Source organism: Electrona antarctica, assembly GCF_951216825.1.
Source record: "Electrona antarctica genome assembly, chromosome: 3".
NCBI classification, from domain to species: Eukaryota; Metazoa; Chordata; class Actinopteri; order Myctophiformes; family Myctophidae; genus Electrona; species Electrona antarctica.
Window position 1 is genome coordinate 40,620,435 of NC_136808.1, and position 22,184 is coordinate 40,642,618.

Below are 22,184 nucleotides of genomic sequence, written 5' to 3' on the forward strand. Positions count from 1 at the left end.
GAGATCTTTTTGACTACTCAACTATTTTTGGGGATCATCATCATCACCATCATTATCTTTTACAATGAATCTAGACGAGGTTACAATAAAATGTAAGAATGCTGGAAACAATGCCCTAAAATACATACAGTACATGTACATACATAGAGTACATACAGACAGACAGAAAGACAGTAGAGTGAGAGGAAAGAGAGAGGATAGAAATCAGTGGTGTGCAAATCCTCTTTTCCATGCTGCCTTTAATCTCCTGATGGGCATGTGTGCATGCATACGTGCGTGCGCTCGCGTGTGCGTACATGCGTGCGAACGTGCGTGCACACTGTACACAGACACACACATGCATTTGAATAGGCTATATGTAATGGCTATAATGTATATAGGCTATATGTAATACAGTGGCAGCAAGAATTGGTACTTGCTGCAATGGTATATACTTCTATGAATTCGATTAACCTTTATTTAACTAGGTCATGCTATTAGAACTTGTCAGCCCATTATGAATTATGTCTCAGTTATTATGTTTCAGGGCTGACACATACATGTACAGTGTTGTATTAAAATCTCATTGCGTGGCATTAACATGCATGGCTGAGTTTGGTTGGCGATGTAAACATCGTTTAGCTCACCGGTAGATGATATTTAGTTTTTCCACATTAAAGCTGAAAAGTCACAACGCAAATATCCAACCAGAGACAATACAACAACACACACATCAAAGGAGGGCGTACCCTAACCCTAACCCTTTGAGAAAAATTGTATAGGAACGGTTAAAAAAATACTGGATATTTAACACTGTCCTTAGAGCAGAAAGTGCAAGACTGCATAAAACATGGTCTATGTGTGTATTATTCTCTCAGTCTCCAGACACAGCAGACTAACATGCAGGCCAGAGGAGCTGCTTACAGACAGCAAGCAGTGTGAGGTTATACAGCAAGGCTGTATAGTGACTTTAACAAGGGGATAAAGGTCAGAGCTATAGAGGCCAGTAAACTGGTACAACAGCACAAAGGCATTTGCTGAGCAAGGCTTTTAACCCCAAACGGATTCAAAGCCGTTTCTTACAGCTCACCCTCCCACACCCTGTGGATTTGCATAATTGTATGAATATGAAGGACAGTGAAACGAGAGAGAGAAAAAAAATAACATTTAAGCAGAATTGTTCCTCAATGAGGTAAAAATAATAATAATATTGTTTTGTGTTTGAGTCACACATACATAACCAAAACCATATTTTGAGTTTCACGTGAAAAACAAATTCAGGATTCCTAGCACGTAATATTTTACTCCAATAGCAACTGGTGATTTTCACTGTTGAGCAAAATTGCCTCAAGCTTTGTAATAATGAAATCACAGAGGAGTCTCATAAAGATGAAAATGGAGAGAGTAGTGCATTACTTTTGCCTGTTGATGCATAGTATTCTTGTCTTGCGGGGCTCATGAGTTGTACCTGTTGTTGCTTTGATATACTGCTACATTACTGGCACAGGAGGTCAATGAGGTGTTCAACAAGCCATGGAGAAACAACTCTCACATATGAGACATAATGGCAGAGAGAGAGAGAGAGAGAGAGAGAGAGGGAAGGTAGAAATGTAGAGATAGAAATGTCGAATGCATTATGGGAGAAGAAATCAGGAGAGAAACGCAGGGAGATTGAGTGCAGACCTCAAAGCAATATATACAGTAAAGGGGAGACATGATGAGCTATTGACTCATAAGGGAGACGGGAGAAAATTGCATTGGAAGGACGAATGTGATGAGGAAGCAACAGACAGAGGAAATGGGCGTGGAAAGGCGAGAGGGAAGACAGTGAGAAAGAGTGGGAAGATGAGAGTGAATTAAAGCGCTGAACATGTTAATGGCTTCCCGTTCGGCGCAGTTGCTCTGTATAGGATGCTGGAATTCATTCAGCACACGTCTCCTCACAATAGTCAGTGTTCTCATCAACAAAGAATGCAGCCGCACAATGATGTTAAAGAGGCAGGTGGTGTTCAATATCATCTCTTTTTAGCACTTATCTGTTCTCCAAATTCATAAATCAAATAAATTTGAGTCAGTACTCCAACGGTACTGAATGTTGAACTGCTTCAGTGGCTGTTCCGAAAGTGTGCCCCATTTGGATTGGACATACATACATACATACATACATACATACATACATACATACATACATACATACATACATACATACATACATACATACATACATACATACATACATACATACATACATACATACATACATACATACAGTACATGCACGCACGCACGCACGCACGCACGCACGCACGCACGCACGCACGCACACACACATACATACATACATACATGGTAACCTTACTTTGGATTTTAAATATATGAAGGTATTGTAGGCTGGGATTTTACAAAAAAGCCACCCTTTTAAATACATACATACATACTACATATATACATACTTATAAGGTATGCCATCTGGTGGCTAATGAACCAAACACATTCTCAGAAGTTGAAGCAGTTTTAAAGGACCCACTTTTAGGCCAGTGCAACAGAGCATGCTTTTGCCTTTTTTAAAACCTTACCCATTTTAACCAAATACATACATACATACATACATACATACATACATACATACATACACACACACACACACACACACACACACACACACACACACACACACACACACACACACACACACACACACACACACACACACACACACACACACACACATTACATACATACCAATAACATACATAACTTTATCCATCAAGGTTAGTGGTATCGCTTCTGTCCAGGAACCCTATGGCCGGTGGCAACGTAGGAGACCATTTGCAGGATTTGTGTACCGTTTCGCCTGTAGTGGCTCCAATCGGGATGGTGTATCTTCCTAAATTAACCATCATTGATATAGAGCCTGTTGCCCTGCTTCTCAACATGTGTACCCATGATAGACCAAAGGGATACTAGACTTTTGAGGCCATCAGGCAGAGGCTCTGAGCCACTCTGCTACACCAGCTGAACTGCATCTCGTTTGGGCCAAAAGGCCAACCAATGGTGTAACTTCATCAGAGTCAATGGCTTTATTGTGTTGTTCACACTGTTGCGGTCCAGCCAAACATATGTGGACGAAGAGAGAGAGAGAGAGAGAGAGAGAGAGAGAGAGAGAGAGAGAGAGAGAGAGAGAGAGAGAGAGAGAGAGAGAGAGAGAGAGAGAGAGAGAGAGAGAGAGAGAGAGAGAGAGAGAGAGAGAGAGAGAGAGAGAGAGAGAGAGAGAGAGAGAGAGAGAGAGAGAGAGAGAGAGAGAGAGAGAGAGAGAGAGAGAGAGAGAGAGAGAGAGAGAGAGAGAGAGAGGAGAGAGAGGAGAAAGCTTTTAACTGGCTGTATTTTCGCTACATGCCTCCTTTCCTTTCCCGGCACACACTGAATAATTAAACACCCTGCTTGACTCCTCTGGAGAGATGGAGTGATGTGGGAGAGAGGGAGAAAGTGGAGGGGCTGAGAGAGAGAGGTGGGGCTGGGAAACATAATGGGAGACAAAATGAGAGAGAGAGAGAGAGAGAGAGAGAGAGAGAGAGAGAGGAGAGAGAGAGAGAGAGAGAGAGAGAGAGAGAGAGAGAGAGAGAGAGAGAGGAGAGGAGAGGCTGAGAACATAATGGAGATTTGTCTGTCTGTCCGTCCGTCGTCCGTCCGTCCGTCCGTTCCGTCCGTCCGTCTGTCTCACTCTATTTTTGAGTGTGTTGCAAACCACTCTTATAGACAGCTATGTGTGTGGCTGTGTCCCTGGGTCCCTGGCTGTGTCCGAGCACGAAAATAGCGTTATAGCGTTTGTTCACCACCAAGTGTCACTGTTGCACAGCCTAACACACAGACACAGACACACACATAGAGCCAGGGAGGAGGGCTTGTACAGTACAGTACAGTACAGTACAGTACAGTACAGTACAGTACAGTACAGTACAGTACAGTACAGTACAGTACAGTACAGTACAGTACAGTACAGTACAGTACAGTACAGTACAGTACAGTACCACTCACTTCAGACGGGTCTGATTTTTCTAATGTGTATCAGCCTGGTGGGAAGTCTCTTATGAGAGACACGATGAGAACAGATTGCACCAGCAGACCTCCAGGGACTTCATTAAAGGTGAAGAGAACAGGAGTATGAAGTGGGAACGAAGGAGAGCGGAGCACTGGACAGAGAGGGGAGAAAATTTCTCACTTTCAGCTTATTGACACTCAGTCTGCTGTCAGACATCAGCTCTGTCATTGGCTGAACAAAAACTCCCATCCATTTTTCATGGACATTTCTGGCTCCTGTGTGTATGACTGTATATGACTGTGTATATGACTGTGTATATGACTGTGTATATGACTGTGTGCGTGCGTGCGTGCGTGCGTGCGTGCGTAGCGTGCGTGCGTGCGTGCGTGCGTGCGTGCGTGCGTGCGTGCGTGCGTGGTTTATATCTGCAATGGTGCATGTGTGGCACACAGCCAGGTGAACAAAAATAGCCCCATATTCTCCATCTTGATTCTGTTGCCACTTGCTGTGCATGGCGCTCCATGAGAGGAAAGGAGGATGGCGGATTATGCGTATGTGCTCTATGCACAGCATAGAGTTAGGGTGCTGATATTGAACATGTTGCTCACTGGAAACACTCCTGGGAACAGAGAATCAGTGTGCGGAGTGCGGACATCCCTTCCTTTTCAGGGTTCCAAATGGCCCCTTACAGGTGTGTAACTCTGAGAGTGTACAAATGGAACCAAATGGCACAATTTATTTCCGATATGGCTGATATATGCATATACAGTATAGAGCCAATTGATTCTCAATCTCATAGAGTTTGAGCTGCAGTAGATCAATAAGCTCTCTGCTGTGACAGACTTATATACTTAAGTATATTAAAACTTCTAATCATTCCCAAGTTCAAAGTCCCTTTCTGCACCTTTAACTTGCCATTACAGAGCAACATTTGCAGCTGTGAGCTGTACGTGCAAAAATTACGCACCATCCCAGTCTTGAGGCTTAAAAGCTCCCATGTTCATGTGCACAATGTCAACAGTATGGTCGGTGAAATCCCTGCAGGGTGCCTAACGTGGGTGGGAGTACACAGAGCGTCTTACATAATCAGTCCTGGCTGATGTTGTCGAATCCCTCTGACACAGCTAGCCTCGCATGAGTCACGATGGCGGTTTACAATCCTTGTCCATTTGTTATTCTGGAAGTCATGTTCTTTGTGCTGCACTTGTGTCGTATATTGTTGCATTTAGTACTTTTTAACACTGAAATAATACAGTTAATACAGTACAACCCACTCCTCTGTGAGCATGTGTTTAGATGCATTACTGTATTTCTGTGAAAAGAAGGCAATGTCCGCACACGATAGGCCGCTGCCCTTCCACATTTTATGTAACTGACAAAAGCAACGCTTCGCCCATGCAAGGGCTTCGTCAGGCTTGTGTTGCTTAAATTCAGTTTGGGAGAGCAGTCTGTCATGCAGCACACATTCCCTTGTTTTTCGCCTATTTTTGGTCCATGCACTGTTTTGAAAGAAATGTGAGGATGTGCATATCTTATCCAAATATTTATTGTAGCACTTTGTGATTTGTCCAAATGTAAAGTGCATGTAAAGTGCATTCAAATCATTGTTACATATCCTTTTTTCATAGATGTATATCTCCCTGCTTCTAATGTGCTGAGCAGGGAGTGATATATAGCTGAGCCTGATCACTAAGATCAAATATACAGTAATATGCATTTACACTTCACACCGTCCTCAGTCTATTTGTGGGTTATCTGACTGATCTCTGTGGGCACGCATTATCACAGACAGAAACGGAATACTATGATTTAAAGCATTTGGTGATCTATCAACCGATTTGAAAGATTCACTCTTGGGACACGTACAGCTAGGCCGACCGCCTTATAGATGGCTAGACTCCTGCTGTAAAAAAGGAACTGTAGCTTGCCAGCATTCCATGCTGCATCTCCTCTTGGTAATGAGTGTGGAAACGATCCATATTATAGCGCTACACCGTGCTGTTCAGCATTCTGCTGTTGTTTCCTCCTTAATCCTTCATGGCTGTGTGTGTGTGTGTGTGTGTGTGTGTGTGTGTGTGTGTGTGTGTGTGTGTGTGTGTGTGTGTGTGTGTGTGTGTGTGTGTGTGCGTGTGCGTGTGCGTGTGCCAGTAAATCGTTGCTGTCGGGCAGAAACCTCTTATATCTCCATATTCTAACCTTTTGTGTTTTTTTGGAAATGAACACCCATACTTCACACTACAGCGTCACACAAAAGCATCAAAAGTAGCAGATCTACAATCCCAAGTTTGTAGATCTGCTACTTTTGATGCTTTACAATTTGAGTCCTGAAAAGTAACATACATTAATGAGGTTTCCATCCGACAGAGAGACGCTATAGATAGACTGAGTGAAAAGATCTGTTTTATTGAACCGAGGAACTGGGTGAACACGATCCTCAGTGTTAATTACAGTAAACTCTGAGCGTCTACAAATGGAACACGTTTGACCCTTAGGGGTCCTGTTTTTCATTCCATTCGTGCACACATTTCTGCATAATGACAATTTAATAACGTTGCGCTTCATATGTGTGTGCGTGCACTTAATTGGTTATTCTTGTACATGACCTACTAACCACCGCCTCCTCTCTCTCTCTCTCTCTCTCTCTCTCTCTCTCTCTCTCTCTCTCTCTCTCTCTCTCCCCCAGCAGCATCCAGACCTTCTGGTGTAAAGATCAACTGTCATCATGGCTGACGAAGCTGATATGCGTAATGAGCTGACTGACCTGCAGGCCCGTGCCGACACGGTGGCTGATGAGGTAAGGCCATGCACATGTACACACACACACACACACACACACACACACACACACACACACACACACACACACACACACACACACACACACACACACACACACACACACACACACACACACACACACACACACTTTTCAGACATTCAACCCCCAAAACTGGCCTTGTTTTAACACTGAAAGCTAAGTTTTTTTTTACACTTGCAATTTCATTGTTTTAGAACATGCAGGTCATCATGGGCAGTGCAATACAATAAAATTAATACATATCTTTTGAGCACTCATGATGTTACGGGCGGGGCTATTCAGGCCAAAAACACCCTTATGTTACGGGCGGGGCTATTCAGACCAAAAATACCCTTATGTTATGGGCGGGGCTATTCAGACCAAAAAGACCCTTATGTTACGGGCGGGGCTATTCAGACCAAAAAGACCCTTATGTTACGGGCGGGGCTATTCAGACCAAAAAGACCCTTATGTTACGGGCGGGGCTATTCAGGCCAAAAAGACCCTTATATTACGGGCGGGGCTATTCCGACCAAAAAGACCCTTATGTTACGGGCAGGGCTATTCAGGCCAAAAATACCCTTATGTTACGGGCGGGGCTATTCCGACCAAAAAGACCCTTATGTTACGGGCGGGGCTATTCCGACCAAAAAGACCCTTATGTTACGGGCGGGGATATTCAGACCAAAAAGACCCTTATGTTACGGGCGGGGCTATTCAGACCAAAAATACCCTTATGTTACGGGCGGGGCTATTCAGACCAAAAAGACCCTTATGTTACGGGCGGGGCTATTCAGACCAAAAAGACCCTTATGTTACGGGCGGGGCTATTCAGACCAAAAAGACCCTTATGTTACGGGCGGGGCTATTCAGGCCAAAAAGACCCTTATGTTACGGGCGGGGCTATTCATACCAAAAAGACCCTTATGTTACGGGCGGGGCTATTCATACCAAAAAGACCCTTATGTTACGGGCAGGGCTATTCAGACCAAAAAGACCCTTATGTTACGGGCGGGGCTATTCAGACCAAAAAGACCCTTATTTTATGGGCGGGGCTATTCAGGCCAAAAAGACCCTTATGTTGGGGGCGGGGCTATTCAGACCAAAAAGACCCTTATGTTACGGGCGGGGCTATTCAGACCAAAAAGACCCTTATTTTATGGGCGGGGCTATTCAGGCCAAAAAGACCCTTATGTTGGGGGCGGGGCTATTCAGACCAAAAAGACCCTTATGTTATCCCAAAATAGAGCAACAACAGGCATTTCGTTGCTGTCGGGCAGAAACCTCCTGTCTCCACATTCTAAAGGTGATTACACACTGGACGCGTTTTTCGGAAAAAACTACGGAAAACGTAGGTAAAAATCCGAAAAACGCAGCAGTGTGCAGGGACCTTAACTGTTTGTGTTTCTTGGTAAATTACAGTAATACCCTACTTGATTCATACTGCTGTCTCACACAAAATCATCAAAAGTAGCAGATCCACAAACTGGAATTGTGGTGTGAAGCGACGCACTTTGTATTGAGCTTGTGCTGTACATCTGCTACTTTTGTTTGCTATTTTCTTATTTGAATCCTGATAAGTAACAGTTTTGGACATAATGAGGTTTGGTTTCTACCCGACAGAGACGATTTACTCATTTCTCAGTCCGTTTCTCCACAGTGGCAAAGTTCCATGGCAGTTTGCCAAAATATATCATTTGGGAACAGTTTTGAAAGGTTTCATTCATTCAAGGATCCAGTTATTTTTTATAGTGTACCAAGTCTACTACTAGCCCAAACCTTTAACGACAAAGAGAAAATTGAAAGTACTCTGACCTTCTCTCCGTAAAGAACTTGAAAGTCTGCGGTAAATTAAAAACAGAGGACCTTTAAGCAATAATGAGAAAACTTTTCAAGTTGCCCTTCACTAACATATCTTTGACAATGGTACTCAGGGTTTATGACTGAGTTTGTAATATCCATTGAAATGACTTGCTTTATACAAGCAGACATACTGTAGGCACTACTACAGATTATTTGCCTCAAGTGTGGTATACTTTAACACGATCTAAATGTCTCCATAGAAGAGCAGGGAGACCAAATACAACCAATTGTATATGTTACAGTATATTGTATTAACATACTGTACCATACAGATTAGACAAAATTACATTTTATTCATAAAAAAAGTTACATACAGTAGTTCCACTTTAAGGAGTAGTAGAAAGGGGCAGGCACGGGCCACAAGTCTTGAATTGGATTAGAAAGCAGGACTTCACGATTGTGTGACCACTGACCAGTCCCCCTATACTGTAGCTGGACAGGTCATGGGCGCCAAGATGTTTGAGCAGTTTGCTCTCTAACTTTCACCTCTAGGAGCAGAGACAGTGTGCTCATCTGTAATGAGATGATAGAAGCCCAGGAAAGGCAGATAATTCTGTGAGGCAGAATAATAGACTAGACTCATTAAACATTCATGAGGAGATAATGTAAGAGCAGAAGAAGCTCCTCAGCTATAAGGGGAGACAGGAAGAAGGCAGGAGAAAGTGAGGGATGGAGAGAAAGATTTTTGGAAAAGAAGAAGCAAAGAGATGGATAGAGGTTGGAGGAGGAGAAGAGGAGCAGAGAGATGAGGAGATTGTGAAGTGAAGGAGTTGAGGCTGGGTCGAGGAGAAAGGGGAGGGAGGTGACAGGGTGGAAGAGAGGAGGGAAGAGGGTGCTTGAATTAAGAGGGATACTATTAAGAGGGTTACTGGGGAAGGAGAGGAGAGGAGAGGAGAGGAGAGGAGAGGAGAGGAGAGGAGAGGAGAGGAGAGGAGAGGAGAGGAGAGGAGAGGAGAGGAGAGGAGAGGAGAGGAGAGGAGAGGAGAGGAGAGGACTGCTATTCATAGGATGAGAGTTAATCAAATGACTTTCACTGAGATATGAGTAAAGGTTATTCTAAAATAGAACTCTGTTCCACATGGATAACATGATTACAATTTCACTATATCTTGATCAAGCATTAACTTTCATGTTTTATTTATTTAATAATATTGTCTCACATCAAACTCAATACACAAGAGAGATTGTTTAACCAACAATAACAAAAAGGTGTTGAAAAGTTATTTGTCAATGCTTTCGTTGAATACAAAATGACATAATGACTGTCCACAGTCACCTCACTACGTGTGATTTTCTTAACTATGTGTTCATTGCCCATCGGCACAGATGCACCAAATTAGCATGATATGTTGTTTATTTTGCAGTACGGAACAGTCAACAGTGTTATTTCTTTCTGTACAACATAGTTTATGACTGTACTGTATTTGTCCTTGTGTGATGCTTTCACTAACTCTCTTTCTCTCTCTCTCTCTCCGACCAGTCTCTGGAGAGCACTCGGCGTATGCTGGCTCTGGTGGAGGAGGTGAGTCCAATGACACACATCACATTATCTACTGGACTACAATAGTCTACATGATTAAACACCTCCTCTGCTCCCCTCCTCTCCTCCACACTCTCTCTCTCTCCCTTACTGCCTCTCTCTCTCCATCCTCCCCTCCTCTCCTCCACTCTCTCTCTCCCCATGCCTCTCTCTCCATCCTCCCCTCCTCTCCGTCACACACTCTCTGTCTCCCTTACTGCCTCTCTCTCTCCATCCTCCCTTCCTCTCTTCTACCTCCTCCTACTCCTCTCCTCTACTCTTCAATGTTGCCAGATTTTGTGAGAGAAATAAGCAACCAGTTCTAGTTTTCTAAAACAAGCCCAGAAGCGACTATTATATAGACCACAAACATGAGCACTTTATACATACTGAATACATGGGAAAATAGCCGATGTACAAGCTAACTACAAGCTTAAGCTAACTCATAAGCTGTTGCGCTTAGTATTGCACTTATGATGTTTTCCTACTTCCTACTACCTGATATTGGTGCCCCACAACTTCGGGGAAGCGAAATCCAATCACAACCGAGCGGGACCAGGCTAATCTGCAGAAGACAATTATTTTTGGTTGCACTGGCATATTTGTCTGGTTTCCAGGCTTTCTTTGTCCTACCTGACACCAGGGTCTAAATGTCTCAATGGAAGAGAAGAGAGACCACTTCCAACAACTGAAAATGTGCCAGTTGAATTGTATTATATACTCTACTATACCGGCATAAACCATACAGATTTTAGTTGTTGTTGTTTTCACGCAAATATATTTCGGATGGCCTTTTACCTATTTGCTGTGCAAAGGTTGCAGCTTACAATGAACATAACCAGCAATATTGTATCTATGTCCTCCTACTTGCCTATACTTGTTAATATTGTATCTATGTCCTCCTACTTGCCTATACCTGTTCCCAATATTAAGACTATTCTTGATATCTTTTCTCCAATCCGATTTGTTATTTTACTTCAAAGAGACACACACTCAGATCTTTGCGAAAGTCATTAATTATTTTGAGGTTCCAAAATGTTTGCCGTAAGGCGTTAGTGTCTAACCCAAAAAGACACTATAAGTGTCCACTTAGACAAGAGAAAACATCACAAGGAAAAATATATATTACAATTTACAAACAAAGTAAACAAAATCTAATAAAATGCCGTAAGGCAAAATAATATTCAAGTTCAGTCAGATAACTAATAAATAGATTGAAACCAATAATAGCTTGAGAAAATAAATATGTATTCATATATATATTTATATATTTTATAAATATGTATTTATAAAATGTAAATTCAAGTGTGAATATTATGATTTTGATCTTGGCGTTCAGGATCTGCTTATACATTACTCCCTGGTCAGCTGGTAGAAATACATCTACCGAATAATGACGAACCCCCCCAGGGGAACAGAACCCTTAGGGAAAGCAGAGTCATGGTGGTGCTGGGGTGCACATACAACACCAGTGGCAGCACTGACAGCAAGAGGAAGTACAAAGAATCAGCTGAGCTTTAGTAGAACACCAATCAGATTCTTGACACGTCACATACAGTACAGCACATCTACCACATAGAGCTGCACATGCGTGTGTCCTCGAGTGTATCTTCCTGAACCAACTTGCAGGCTACGAATAATTTCTGTCCCAGCAAGCGCGGTCAGGACCTGGACGAATTAGTGACGTCTCGACTGGGGCCAGATCAAGTCAAACCAAGACTAGTCAGATCTGGCCCAGAATATCACCTGATTTCAACCAACATAAATTCTGCCCACTAAGACGGACGTCCCTAGATGAATCAGAGAGAGTCCGAGTGAGGCCAGATCAACTTAAAGGGGCATTCCACTCATTTTCAACATTTTACCATGTCATTAACATACCTTAGAGCTGTTGTGTGGAAATAATAAAAAAGTCCCCCCATGCTGTGTTTCCTAGTATGAAAAGTGAAACACATCTTGATGACATCATCAAGATGTGTTTCACCATGTTAATGATTTTTTTCAGACCTCCAGTTCTAGGAAACACAGCATGGGGGGACTTTTTTATTATTTCCACACAACAGCTCTAAGGTATATTAATGACATAGTAAAATGTTGAAAATGAGTGGAATGCCCCTTTAAGTCATATCATAACTAGTCAGATCTGGCACAGAATAAGCTATATTATTTCAACTGGTGAAGACGTCCTGGAAATTACGTAAAGATCATCCCCATATGGGCTGTGATCTGGCCTAGTCTTGAACGTCACCGGAGTCACCGGAGGACGTCATCATATTCATAACATCATCATGATGTAATTTGGCTTGCTGGGGTGGAGTGTGTGTGTGTGTGTGTGTGTGTGTGTGTGTGTGTGTGTGTGTGTGTGTGTGTGTGTGTGTGTGTGTGTGTGTGTGTGTGTGTGTGTGTGTGTGTGTGTGTGTGTGTGTGTGTGTGTGTGTGTGTGTGTGTGTGTGTGTGTGTGTGTGTGTGTGTGTGTGTGTGACCTCCACCGTGGTCCCCCAGCACTGTCTGTGACACTTGATATTTGGGGATACTGCCAGGAGAATGTTGTTTGGTCATTAAAAGTAATATGACCCTCGTCCTCTCCTGGAGGAGTTCTGTCCTCAGTCTCTTTTTATAACAGTTATACTCTTTTATAACATATCACTGTCATACAAAGTCTCTTTGAGACCTGAAGCCCTGAATGTTTGGATGTATGCAGGCTGTCTATTTAAAAATCACACCCGTGTGAACTGAGTGGTGTAAGGTCTTATATAGACTGATCAGCTGTGGTCTGATGTAATGTCTGACATAATGAAATCACACCCGTGTGAACTGGGTGACCATAGCAACCATGCTCATTTTTTGGTACGAACAGACACGTAAACTAACAAAGCCAGTTGTAGGAGTGGTTTACACCACTCAAAAATATAGACATAACGTTAACTAAACTGAGAACTGAACGCTGCAGCCCATATAGATTTTACTTTGCTGTTGACCAAACTGTCTACCCAGACACACTGTTTAACCGGTGAACTCACTAACATTATTGATTGTACCCGTTCATTGTAGTGACATATTTGATCTCTCTTCAAGCAGACAGGGGTGGGCATTTCTATTTCAAGTAGAACATACAGGGGGAGGCTACATTAAGCCTAAAGCCACCATTAATATACAGTATTTGAATAATAACTAGTACCGGATAAATGAACATTACTATACTACTGCTACTGCTACAACTACCAGTGCCCAATTAGTGCCCAGGCAATGTTTCAGAACCATGGAGAGCGCCTTCATTTTACCTAACCAAAGTCAGTCCACTTGCATGCATCAGGCCCGCTTTTCACATGAATTACGTTGCGACATTTGAGAATTTCAGAGGGACTGCCCTTGGTAATGCATGGGCAAACCAGTGATAACTCAGACACAAATAGTGGCAAAAACCTTTTCAGGACAATATCAGGGAAGTGTGAAGAGTTGAGCTGTCTTATCTGTACATTGCATGTGCGACTGCTGCCAGTAAAACGTATGCAATAATTGTCTACACAGTATGCTGAGTTCAACTTTTGGAGAGGAGTTTGCTTGTTTAATCCTCATGGCGTAACAACCTGGTCATTCACATGACGTTGAGTCATACGCAAGTCGTTACCACAACCAGTAGAAGTCTGTGCAAAGAACACAACGTCCATGCGAACATTGCGTGTGTGAGTAAACTATCTGTGTGAGTGATGTGGACATGATATATCCTTCCAAAGTGCTCCACCGCTCATAAAAGCATTGTGTTGACACGGCTCTAAAAAAAGTCCTTTATAAGTCTGTCTCTACTACTACAGTACAGTACAGTAGTAGGCTACAGTACTACAGTGTAATATATAGTACCACGCATGAAATATAGTTTTATTGTACTGTAGAGCTATTATTGATGGGATATATGCCTTTATATAGCCTGTTGGTCTTTGACTGAGTGTACAGGAAGCAGCTCAGTAATGCACTCTAAGTTAATGTGTCTTAAAGGACGAACTTCACCCATATTCACTGGGCGGCGGTGGCTCAGGGTAGAGTGGCTCGATGGTAAACGCAAGGTTGACAGTTCGACCACTCCCCCAGAGTTAGTGTCGAAGTGTCCTTGAGCAAGACACTGAACCCCTAATTGCTCCTGATGTGCTGGTTGGTGCCTTACATGGTTTCCTCCGCCATCGGTGTATGAATGTGTGTGTGAATGGGTGAATGTAATGCACAATCTATGTAAAGCGCCTTGGATAAAGACGCTATATAAATGCACCATTAATATATAAATGCACCATTAATTCAACTTACCTTCAGAGACATTGCTGAGACATTGCTTAGACATTGACAGGTTTTGGGTATCGTCCTCGCACTCCTCACTTAAGTGATGTCATGGAGTGACTGGATGATGCGTTTGTAATTAATGCATACTGTTTTGACTGCTGACATGTGAGCAGACCACTAGACTCTAGTCTTTGTACGATTTATTTCATTAGGTTGAAGATGCTTCCACAATGGTGATCTGGAATTTGTTTTGTTTTTTCATAAAGGACATGACAGAACAAAAAAGACCTCTTTGGTCTCCAGGCAGCAGTTAACTGTATTATATTCACTCCAACTAGATGTAATGTATGGGTTGTTACACATGGGACCCACTCTGCAGGTTTAATTTGCATAGTATGTGTGATAGCACTGCTTTATACAAACCTGACGTGTTAATAGCATCGTCGTGTAGTATTGCCAGGAGGGGTGTGTGGGTGTGTGTGTGTGTGTGTGTGTGTGTGTGTGTGTGTGTGTGTGTGTGTGTGTGTGTGTGTGTGTGTGTGTGTGTGTGTGTGTGTGTGTGTGTGTGTGTGTGTGTGTGTGTGTGTGTGCGTGTGCGTGCGTGCATGCCCCTGTTTGCAGCCTGTGTGTTAATCAGGCCCTGATGCATGATTTGGGATCGCACTGAAATGGTTGGTACACCACGCCCACCGGGGCGCTGCTAGAGTCCAGACCGTTTGCAGAATGTATAATAATAACATGCATCCTTAAAACTGCTTTATAAATAAGAGTTTATAAAATAACAAGCGAGAAGGAATACCAAACGACTCACATGGGGATGGGCAATGATTAGCCTCCATCCATCCATCCTTTCATTTATTCACACACTTTCACCTCCTCTTATATCAGAGATGAGCTGCATGGCCTGTTCCTTTATGTTTCCTTGTTTCGATGACAAGTTGACAACTACCTTATATCGCACGCGCAATATAAAGTATATAAAGAGAGAGAGAGAGAGAGAGAGAGAGAGAGAGAGAGAGAGAGAGAGAGAGAGAGAGAGAGAGAGAGAGAGAGAGAGAGAGAGAGAGAGAAGATAACTGAAAATAACTAAACTGAACGGAACGGAATTCACTTCTAAATTTGCATTAAAAAAAAGAATTTGCGTGGTGTACCAACCATTTCAGCACGATCCCAAATCATGCGAGGCCCTGACTACTACTACTACTACAGTACTAAGCAATGACTCGATCGTGTAGGTTTGCACTTTACAACATTCAAAGGATCAGACCCTTCCGCACCAACGAGACTGCCCAGCTCCTTATCCAGCCCTCATGCAACTCCGTCCTTACTGGCCTCCCGGCAATGGTGACTGAAGCCCCTCCAAACAATCCAGAATGGCACACCTCGTCCCCCCCCTTTTATGTTCGGTTCACTGCCTTCCGGTTTCTGCCGCCTCAGTACAAGTACAGGCAATCAAGGGCATGGGAACGTAGTGTACCTTCAGGACATAAACCAACTCTACAGCCGCTCACTAGATCAGCTAACACAGGAACGCTGTTCGAGCCTTCCCAAACCTTTTCATGTCAAAGACCCCCAAATTGACACTAATTAGCCCACTGACCCCCATTTGAAAATACATGCCAGGGACCCCCATAAGCGAAGATTTTTACGGCTCTAGCAGTGATTCTCAACCTGTTTAATTTCAAGGACCCCGAGTTTGACATGCATTAGTCTCTGGGTTCCCCAATTTATATTGTAAAACCAATGTTAATTTAACTCTGAGAGTGAGAGTGTACAAATGGAACCAAATGGACCCGTTAAGGTCCATTTGGTTCCATTTGTACACTCTCAGGGCCCTATTATGCATGTCTTAAGTACCAGGTCTTATTACTTAACTTAAGACCTGAAAGGCGTGATCAATGCCATTTGGCTATTCTGAGTGGCCAAACAGCATTGACCACGCCTCCAGGTCTTAAGTTAAGTCATAAGACCTGGTACTTAAGACACGCATAATAGGGCCCTCAGAGTTACAGACCCATAAGGGTCCATTTGGTTATAAACTATCATTTAGCTGGGGACCCCCTGGAACTCTCTCAAGGACCCCTGGGGGGACCCCCTGGAACTCTCTCAAGGACCTCTGGGGGGACCCCCTTGAACTCTCTCAAGGACCTCTGGGGGGACCCCCTGGAACTCTCTCAAGGACCCCTGGGGGGACCCCCTGGAACTCTCTCAAGGATCCCTGGGGGGACCGCCTGGAACTCTCTCAAGGACCCCTGGGGGGACCCCAGGCGTCTTTGAGGGATTTCCAGACCCCACTTTGGGAACCACTGCCCTATAACCCCCTGGCCAATGGTCCATTATGTCCTATAGATCCTTCTCCCTCCTGGCTCCAATACAAGTCCCTCTCTCCCCACCCACCCCCACCCCTTCATCAGTCAGGACTGCAGACTCACTCCCCATTTTCCTCTGCAGTCTGAAAACCCTTCCTCTTCAGACTCCACCTCACCCCTATAGCTCAACTCATTCCTATTCTTCTGAGAGATGCTACAATACATAAAATGATGGTCACTTCACATTAGGTTTTTTATACGGATGTGTGCTGCTACTACTACTACTACTACTAATACTGCTACAACTACAGTACAGTAATATACTGCAGTACCATGGAGTATTTCTCTATAGGCTACCTATACGTACTGCATGTATGGTGTATTGTATTGTCAGCATGGCCATGCATGTACTGTAGAGCTACTATATTGCTTTATCAATGCTGGGATATTGCTTACTCCATGCCTTTTTATAGCCGGTCTCTGTCTGAGTGTAGGAAACGGCTCAGTAATGCATCCTATGTTATTATTATTATTATTATTATCATTACCTCCACTTCCTAGCATGCGTGCAATAAGGAAAGTGGAACACAATAGAGAAGTAGGAGAACATATCAATCCAATGCTGTGATGTGGATCAAAACTGACACAATATGATCACCACGTTGTTGGTGGATTGTTATATTTTCATATAGTCCACACAATTTAAATAGCTAAACTTAAACTTTGACTTTGAAGTTTATAACATATTTGTGAACAAGGGAATACTGGTGCTCGGCATCCTTTAAAGTCATGGGTCCTCAACAGGGGGTCCGGAGCTTCGAGGGGGACTACAGGGAGTGGACGATGTGATATAGGAACTTCATTTTTTATTTTTACATTAACCACTTGAAACCTATAGCATTGTTCTGGGGGAATCATTCACTGTGTTGTAAATCAGCTTTTTTAGGCAAAGAGAAACATGATCAAGCCATATGTTTTTGATTGATTGAATATTTTATTAGGCAACATATAAATGCAAACAGCACAATGTACAGTCAGGCATTTTTTTTGTCCGAAAAAGGATTACACCGAAGAAAGACCTTGCGGCCTTGTTTCCATTCGGGTCCCATCCACTCACACATGACATGAAAAATAATTTAACACAGTAACAACAGTTGATATAACAGCATATCAATTTCCTCTAAATAAAACATGAAATATACAGTATGCATAGGTTGGGGCTGAAGTTAATCGGAAGGGGTTTATTAGTATAAAGAGGCTGGGGCGATCACCTCCTCTCCCTTTGACCTGCTGATAGGTGAATTTTTAGGCCTGTCTTGAAGGAAGCCAGAGATTTGTTTGTTTTGAGAGATGGGGGGAGGGCATTCCACACCTGGGTAGCAGTGCTTTGAAAGGTGAATTTGCCCATATTTGTTTTATAAATGGGTGGCACCAGATCGTTGTTCACGCTCCCTCTAGTATTATGGCTGTGGGTATTGCTCACTTTTTTAAAGTAATTAGTCAAGTAAGTGGGTACTGAGGGCATGGAGGGTAAAGTTGCATTTACAATTTTGAATGTCAGGCTCATCTTCAACTGCTTGACTCTGTCTTCCACCCTGAGCCAGCCTATGCTGTCAAAATGCTCCGCATATAGGTGGGTCATGGGCCCTAGGTGAATAAGAAGTCGGATTAGTTTGTTTTGGGAAGTTTGAAGCTTGGTTTTCTGTGCCATTGATATGTTAGAGAACCAGGACGTACAAGCATAGTCAAAAATGGGTAGTATGAGGGCTCCAGCTAAGGTCCTGAGGGCCCTTTTGTTAATAAAGGAGGAGATTCTGCCCAAGAATCTTGTCCTCTGGTTTACTCTTATTATCGCCCTTGTTGCCATGCTATCCCCTGTCAGTTTATTATCAAGGATACATCCTAGGTATGTTACCTCTTCTTTGCTGGAGATTATTATGTCATCGACTCGGACCTTAAAATCATTTACATTTGTCCTACTCAGGGAATGGTTGGACCCAAAAAGGATGGATTCCGTTTTACCGAGGTGCAATGAGAGTTTGTTGTCGGTGAGCCAGGTTCGGATTTTGGTGAGTTCTATACTTAGGGCTTCCTCAACCTGCGCTTTGTTTTCTCCCGATATCAGGAGTGCTGAGTCGTCGGCAAACAAGAACAGCTTACAGTTACATGCGGCGCTCATGTCGTTTATGTATAGTAGGAAGAGTAATGGCCCTAATATGCTTCCTTGGGGAACCCCACAGTTCACTGGGAGGGGGGAGGACATGGTTCCGTTGATGTCAACCATCTGTTCTCTACCTTCAAGGTAGGACCTCATCCAACATAAAGAAGCACTATCAAAGCCAGTCGCCTTCAGCTTGTCCAGTAGGATTGAATGATTGACCGTATCGAATGCCTTTTGAAGGTCCAGCATGACCATCCCACAGTATTTACCCGCGTCTACCTCATGTTTGATGTAGTCGTTCAAATATAATAGGCATGTGTCAGTGGAGTGTGATGTTCTGAAACCAGATTGGAATTCGAACAGCAAATTGCGTTCGCTTAAGTAGCTGCTAATTTGTTCATAAATTATTCTCTCTATGACTTTAGACATTGAACACAAGATAGAGACAGGGCGGTAGTTTCCCGTGTCTAATTTACTTCCCTTTTTGAACAGGGGGATTACTCGCGCCATTTTAAGTTCCTGAGGAACGTGGCTTTGACTGATGGATAGGTTTGAAATGTGAGTTATTATAGGAGCTATAGAGACAGCAGCGTCTCTGAGGAATCTGGTTGGTAAATTGTCATGTGATTCAACTATGTATATATCTCGAGGTTTCCCAGGTTGTTTTAATATTGTGGTTACACCTAATTTTAGATATCGAATTTGGCTGTCAGTAGAGATACCAGCACATTTGTCTCTGGGCTAGAAAGCCTCAAGAAGCCACATGCTGAGAAACATTTAAAAAAATTTATCCTTAATTTAAGACTCACTCGCCTACGCTACAGTATAGTAGCACTGATTACAGTCAATGAGCGAAACGTTTGCAGCATTTTAAATTAATTTATTTTTTGACAGCAGAACGAAAATAACATCGCCTGGATGCAACTGGGACGTATCCTCTGTTAAATCCAAGCACTGCCTGTAACAACTTTGTTGTTCATGAATAGTCAATTTTCTAAACATAGCCTAGTTGACAGAAACATCTTAGCACAATTTACAATTTAGGAGAGTGACTTACAGCAAACACATACAGTAGATCAAATGCAGAGGACAGTGTAGTGCCTCAGTAATCTAGGATCACAGGTAAACCAAGAACCTAGCATCATTCTAAACAATAATATAAAAAATAATCTGTGCTTTGAAAGTTTGAAACCATCCATGCCCTCTGCTCAACCAGTGGACTTTCAGTATAGCAGAGTAAGACATGGAATGTACAGAAGAAAACAGCAATGGGTGAGTCCATCGGCTCTAATAAAAGCAACTCCTGGAGGATTTGATTATCCTCCATTTTACAGGCTTGCAGTGCTAAATAATGCCTCAACATACACCTCCACAAACTCCTTGGTGACGGTCAAAGATCGTCGGCGCACAAATTTATTCCCAGTTGAGCTTCACAAGCAACATGCCTGAGATTGCTCTGCGATTGGATAGTTTGTTGTTAGGCCAACTGGGCCAACCGGAGACATTTTGTGATCATAATTAAGGCCTGACCACTCTGTTGCGGGCAGGCCAATAAAGACAAGTATAGGGAGAGGGAGAGAGGAAGAGAGAAAGAGTGTAAATCAGAGACGTGCATGGAACACAGAGAGAGAGAGGGCGGGGGGCGGGATAGAGAGGGATAGAGAGGGATGGCAGGGGAGAGCATGTGAAGGACATCACCAGATATCATGTCAGTAAAATGTTGATGTTTCAGTGGTGGAAAGTAATGACGTATATGTACTCAAGTACTGTACTTATTTAAGTACAATTTCAGGTACTTTTACTTTACTGGAGCATTCCCGAGATTCAATACTTTTACTTTTACTCCACTATTACATCTCAGAGGCAAATGTTGTATTTGCATTACTTACATGTATTACTAGATTTTTAGATTATTACTATTACAAAACATACTGTACATTAACCACCATTTGAAAGTAGCAGTTCACAACAAACTTAACTTATAGATCTGCCACTTTCAAAATATTTGTAATAATTTGATTGATTTGAAAACCTGTGAAATGAGACATTCTGCATCATGAGTACTTTCACTTTTGGTACTGTAAGTATATTATCTCGATGCCAATACAAATTTGTACTTTAAATTACTGTACATTAAGTACATACCAGAATACCAGTAATTGTAACAGACTATTTCTACATTGTGGTATTGCTGCTAACATTACTTAAAGGTATATTCAGTGATTTGACTTAATTCAAATATCACTTATTTTTTATTTTTTTCTGGATAATCCTCCCTACTATAGAGTGTGCTGACCATATAAGGAGTTCCTCCCTGTCCCCAGTGAGCCCCTGGGGTCAAAAAATCAAAAAATCAGTTTTGGTGGCGGGTTGCAAAACCTTCATCCAATCAGGATGAGTGGGGCCTTCCTCCAATCATGATCGAGTGGGGGCGGGCCTTGATGCACGTGCTGTTGGCCTGTTGCACTTCCCCCCACTGTAGAGCGTGCATGTGCACATTTTGTTACCGGGGCGGACTGGGTGGTTTTCCAAATCACCCAAATCACTGAATGCTCCTTTAAATGTAAAGACATCTGAGTAGTTATTCCATCTACAGTGTGCAGGACATCACCAGTTGTCCTCATAGAAACCATTCAGTCAGTGAAATGTTGATGTTTGTTATTGGAATGCAGGGAGTCAGTCAGTCAGACTCTTACATCTACATTATGTTAGATGCACGCTTTGCATTATTGCACTGCAAAGCTCCCAGAGGCCCCCAGGAAAAGTCTTTCTAAACAACAAACGGTAATTCAGTTTGATTTAACTTTCAAACTCAGTTTATTTTTCGTGCGATAATTCCTTTAAACTGCTACATGCATATCTACACAGAATGTGAATGTAATGAGGAACGCTAATTATATTCCGTTGTGTTGAGGGCAATATATACAGTGTATACAGTATTTGCATACTAAAGTGAGTTGGCTAGTATGCAGCAGTAGGCTATTACTTTCAAGTACTACTGTATACGTTGTCAAATAAAGTGCAAGATTGATTATGAATGGTCGCAAGTTTAGTTATCAAGTAACCATTTTTGTGTGCTTGAAGGATGGAAAAGTAGGACAATCTCTTATGGCCAAGAAGGTTTATTCTATCTATTATACATTTGAAAAGGTGTCCCCAAAAGCTAACCACGAAAAGAAAGTCACCAGCTACTACGTCACTGACACGCTGCAACACGCTGCAACACACACTGCAACAACACACTAACA

At 42.8% G+C, this 22,184-nt stretch overlaps 1 protein-coding gene across 2 annotated transcripts in view; it reads left to right on the forward strand.

The window, feature by feature from the left end:
- Positions 1–22,184, forward strand: part of LOC306920070 (synaptosomal-associated protein 25-B-like) — a 69,854-nt gene that overhangs the window by 24,216 nt on the left and 23,454 nt on the right. For both annotated transcript variants that reach the window (XM_079496687.1, XM_079496686.1), the window contains exons 2-3: positions 6,705–6,812; positions 10,159–10,200. In XM_079496687.1, coding sequence (XP_079352813.1) covers positions 6,741–6,812; positions 10,159–10,200 — 114 coding nt within the window. In that variant the 5' untranslated portion in view covers positions 6,705–6,740. The remainder of the gene's footprint in view (positions 1–6,704; positions 6,813–10,158; positions 10,201–22,184) is intronic.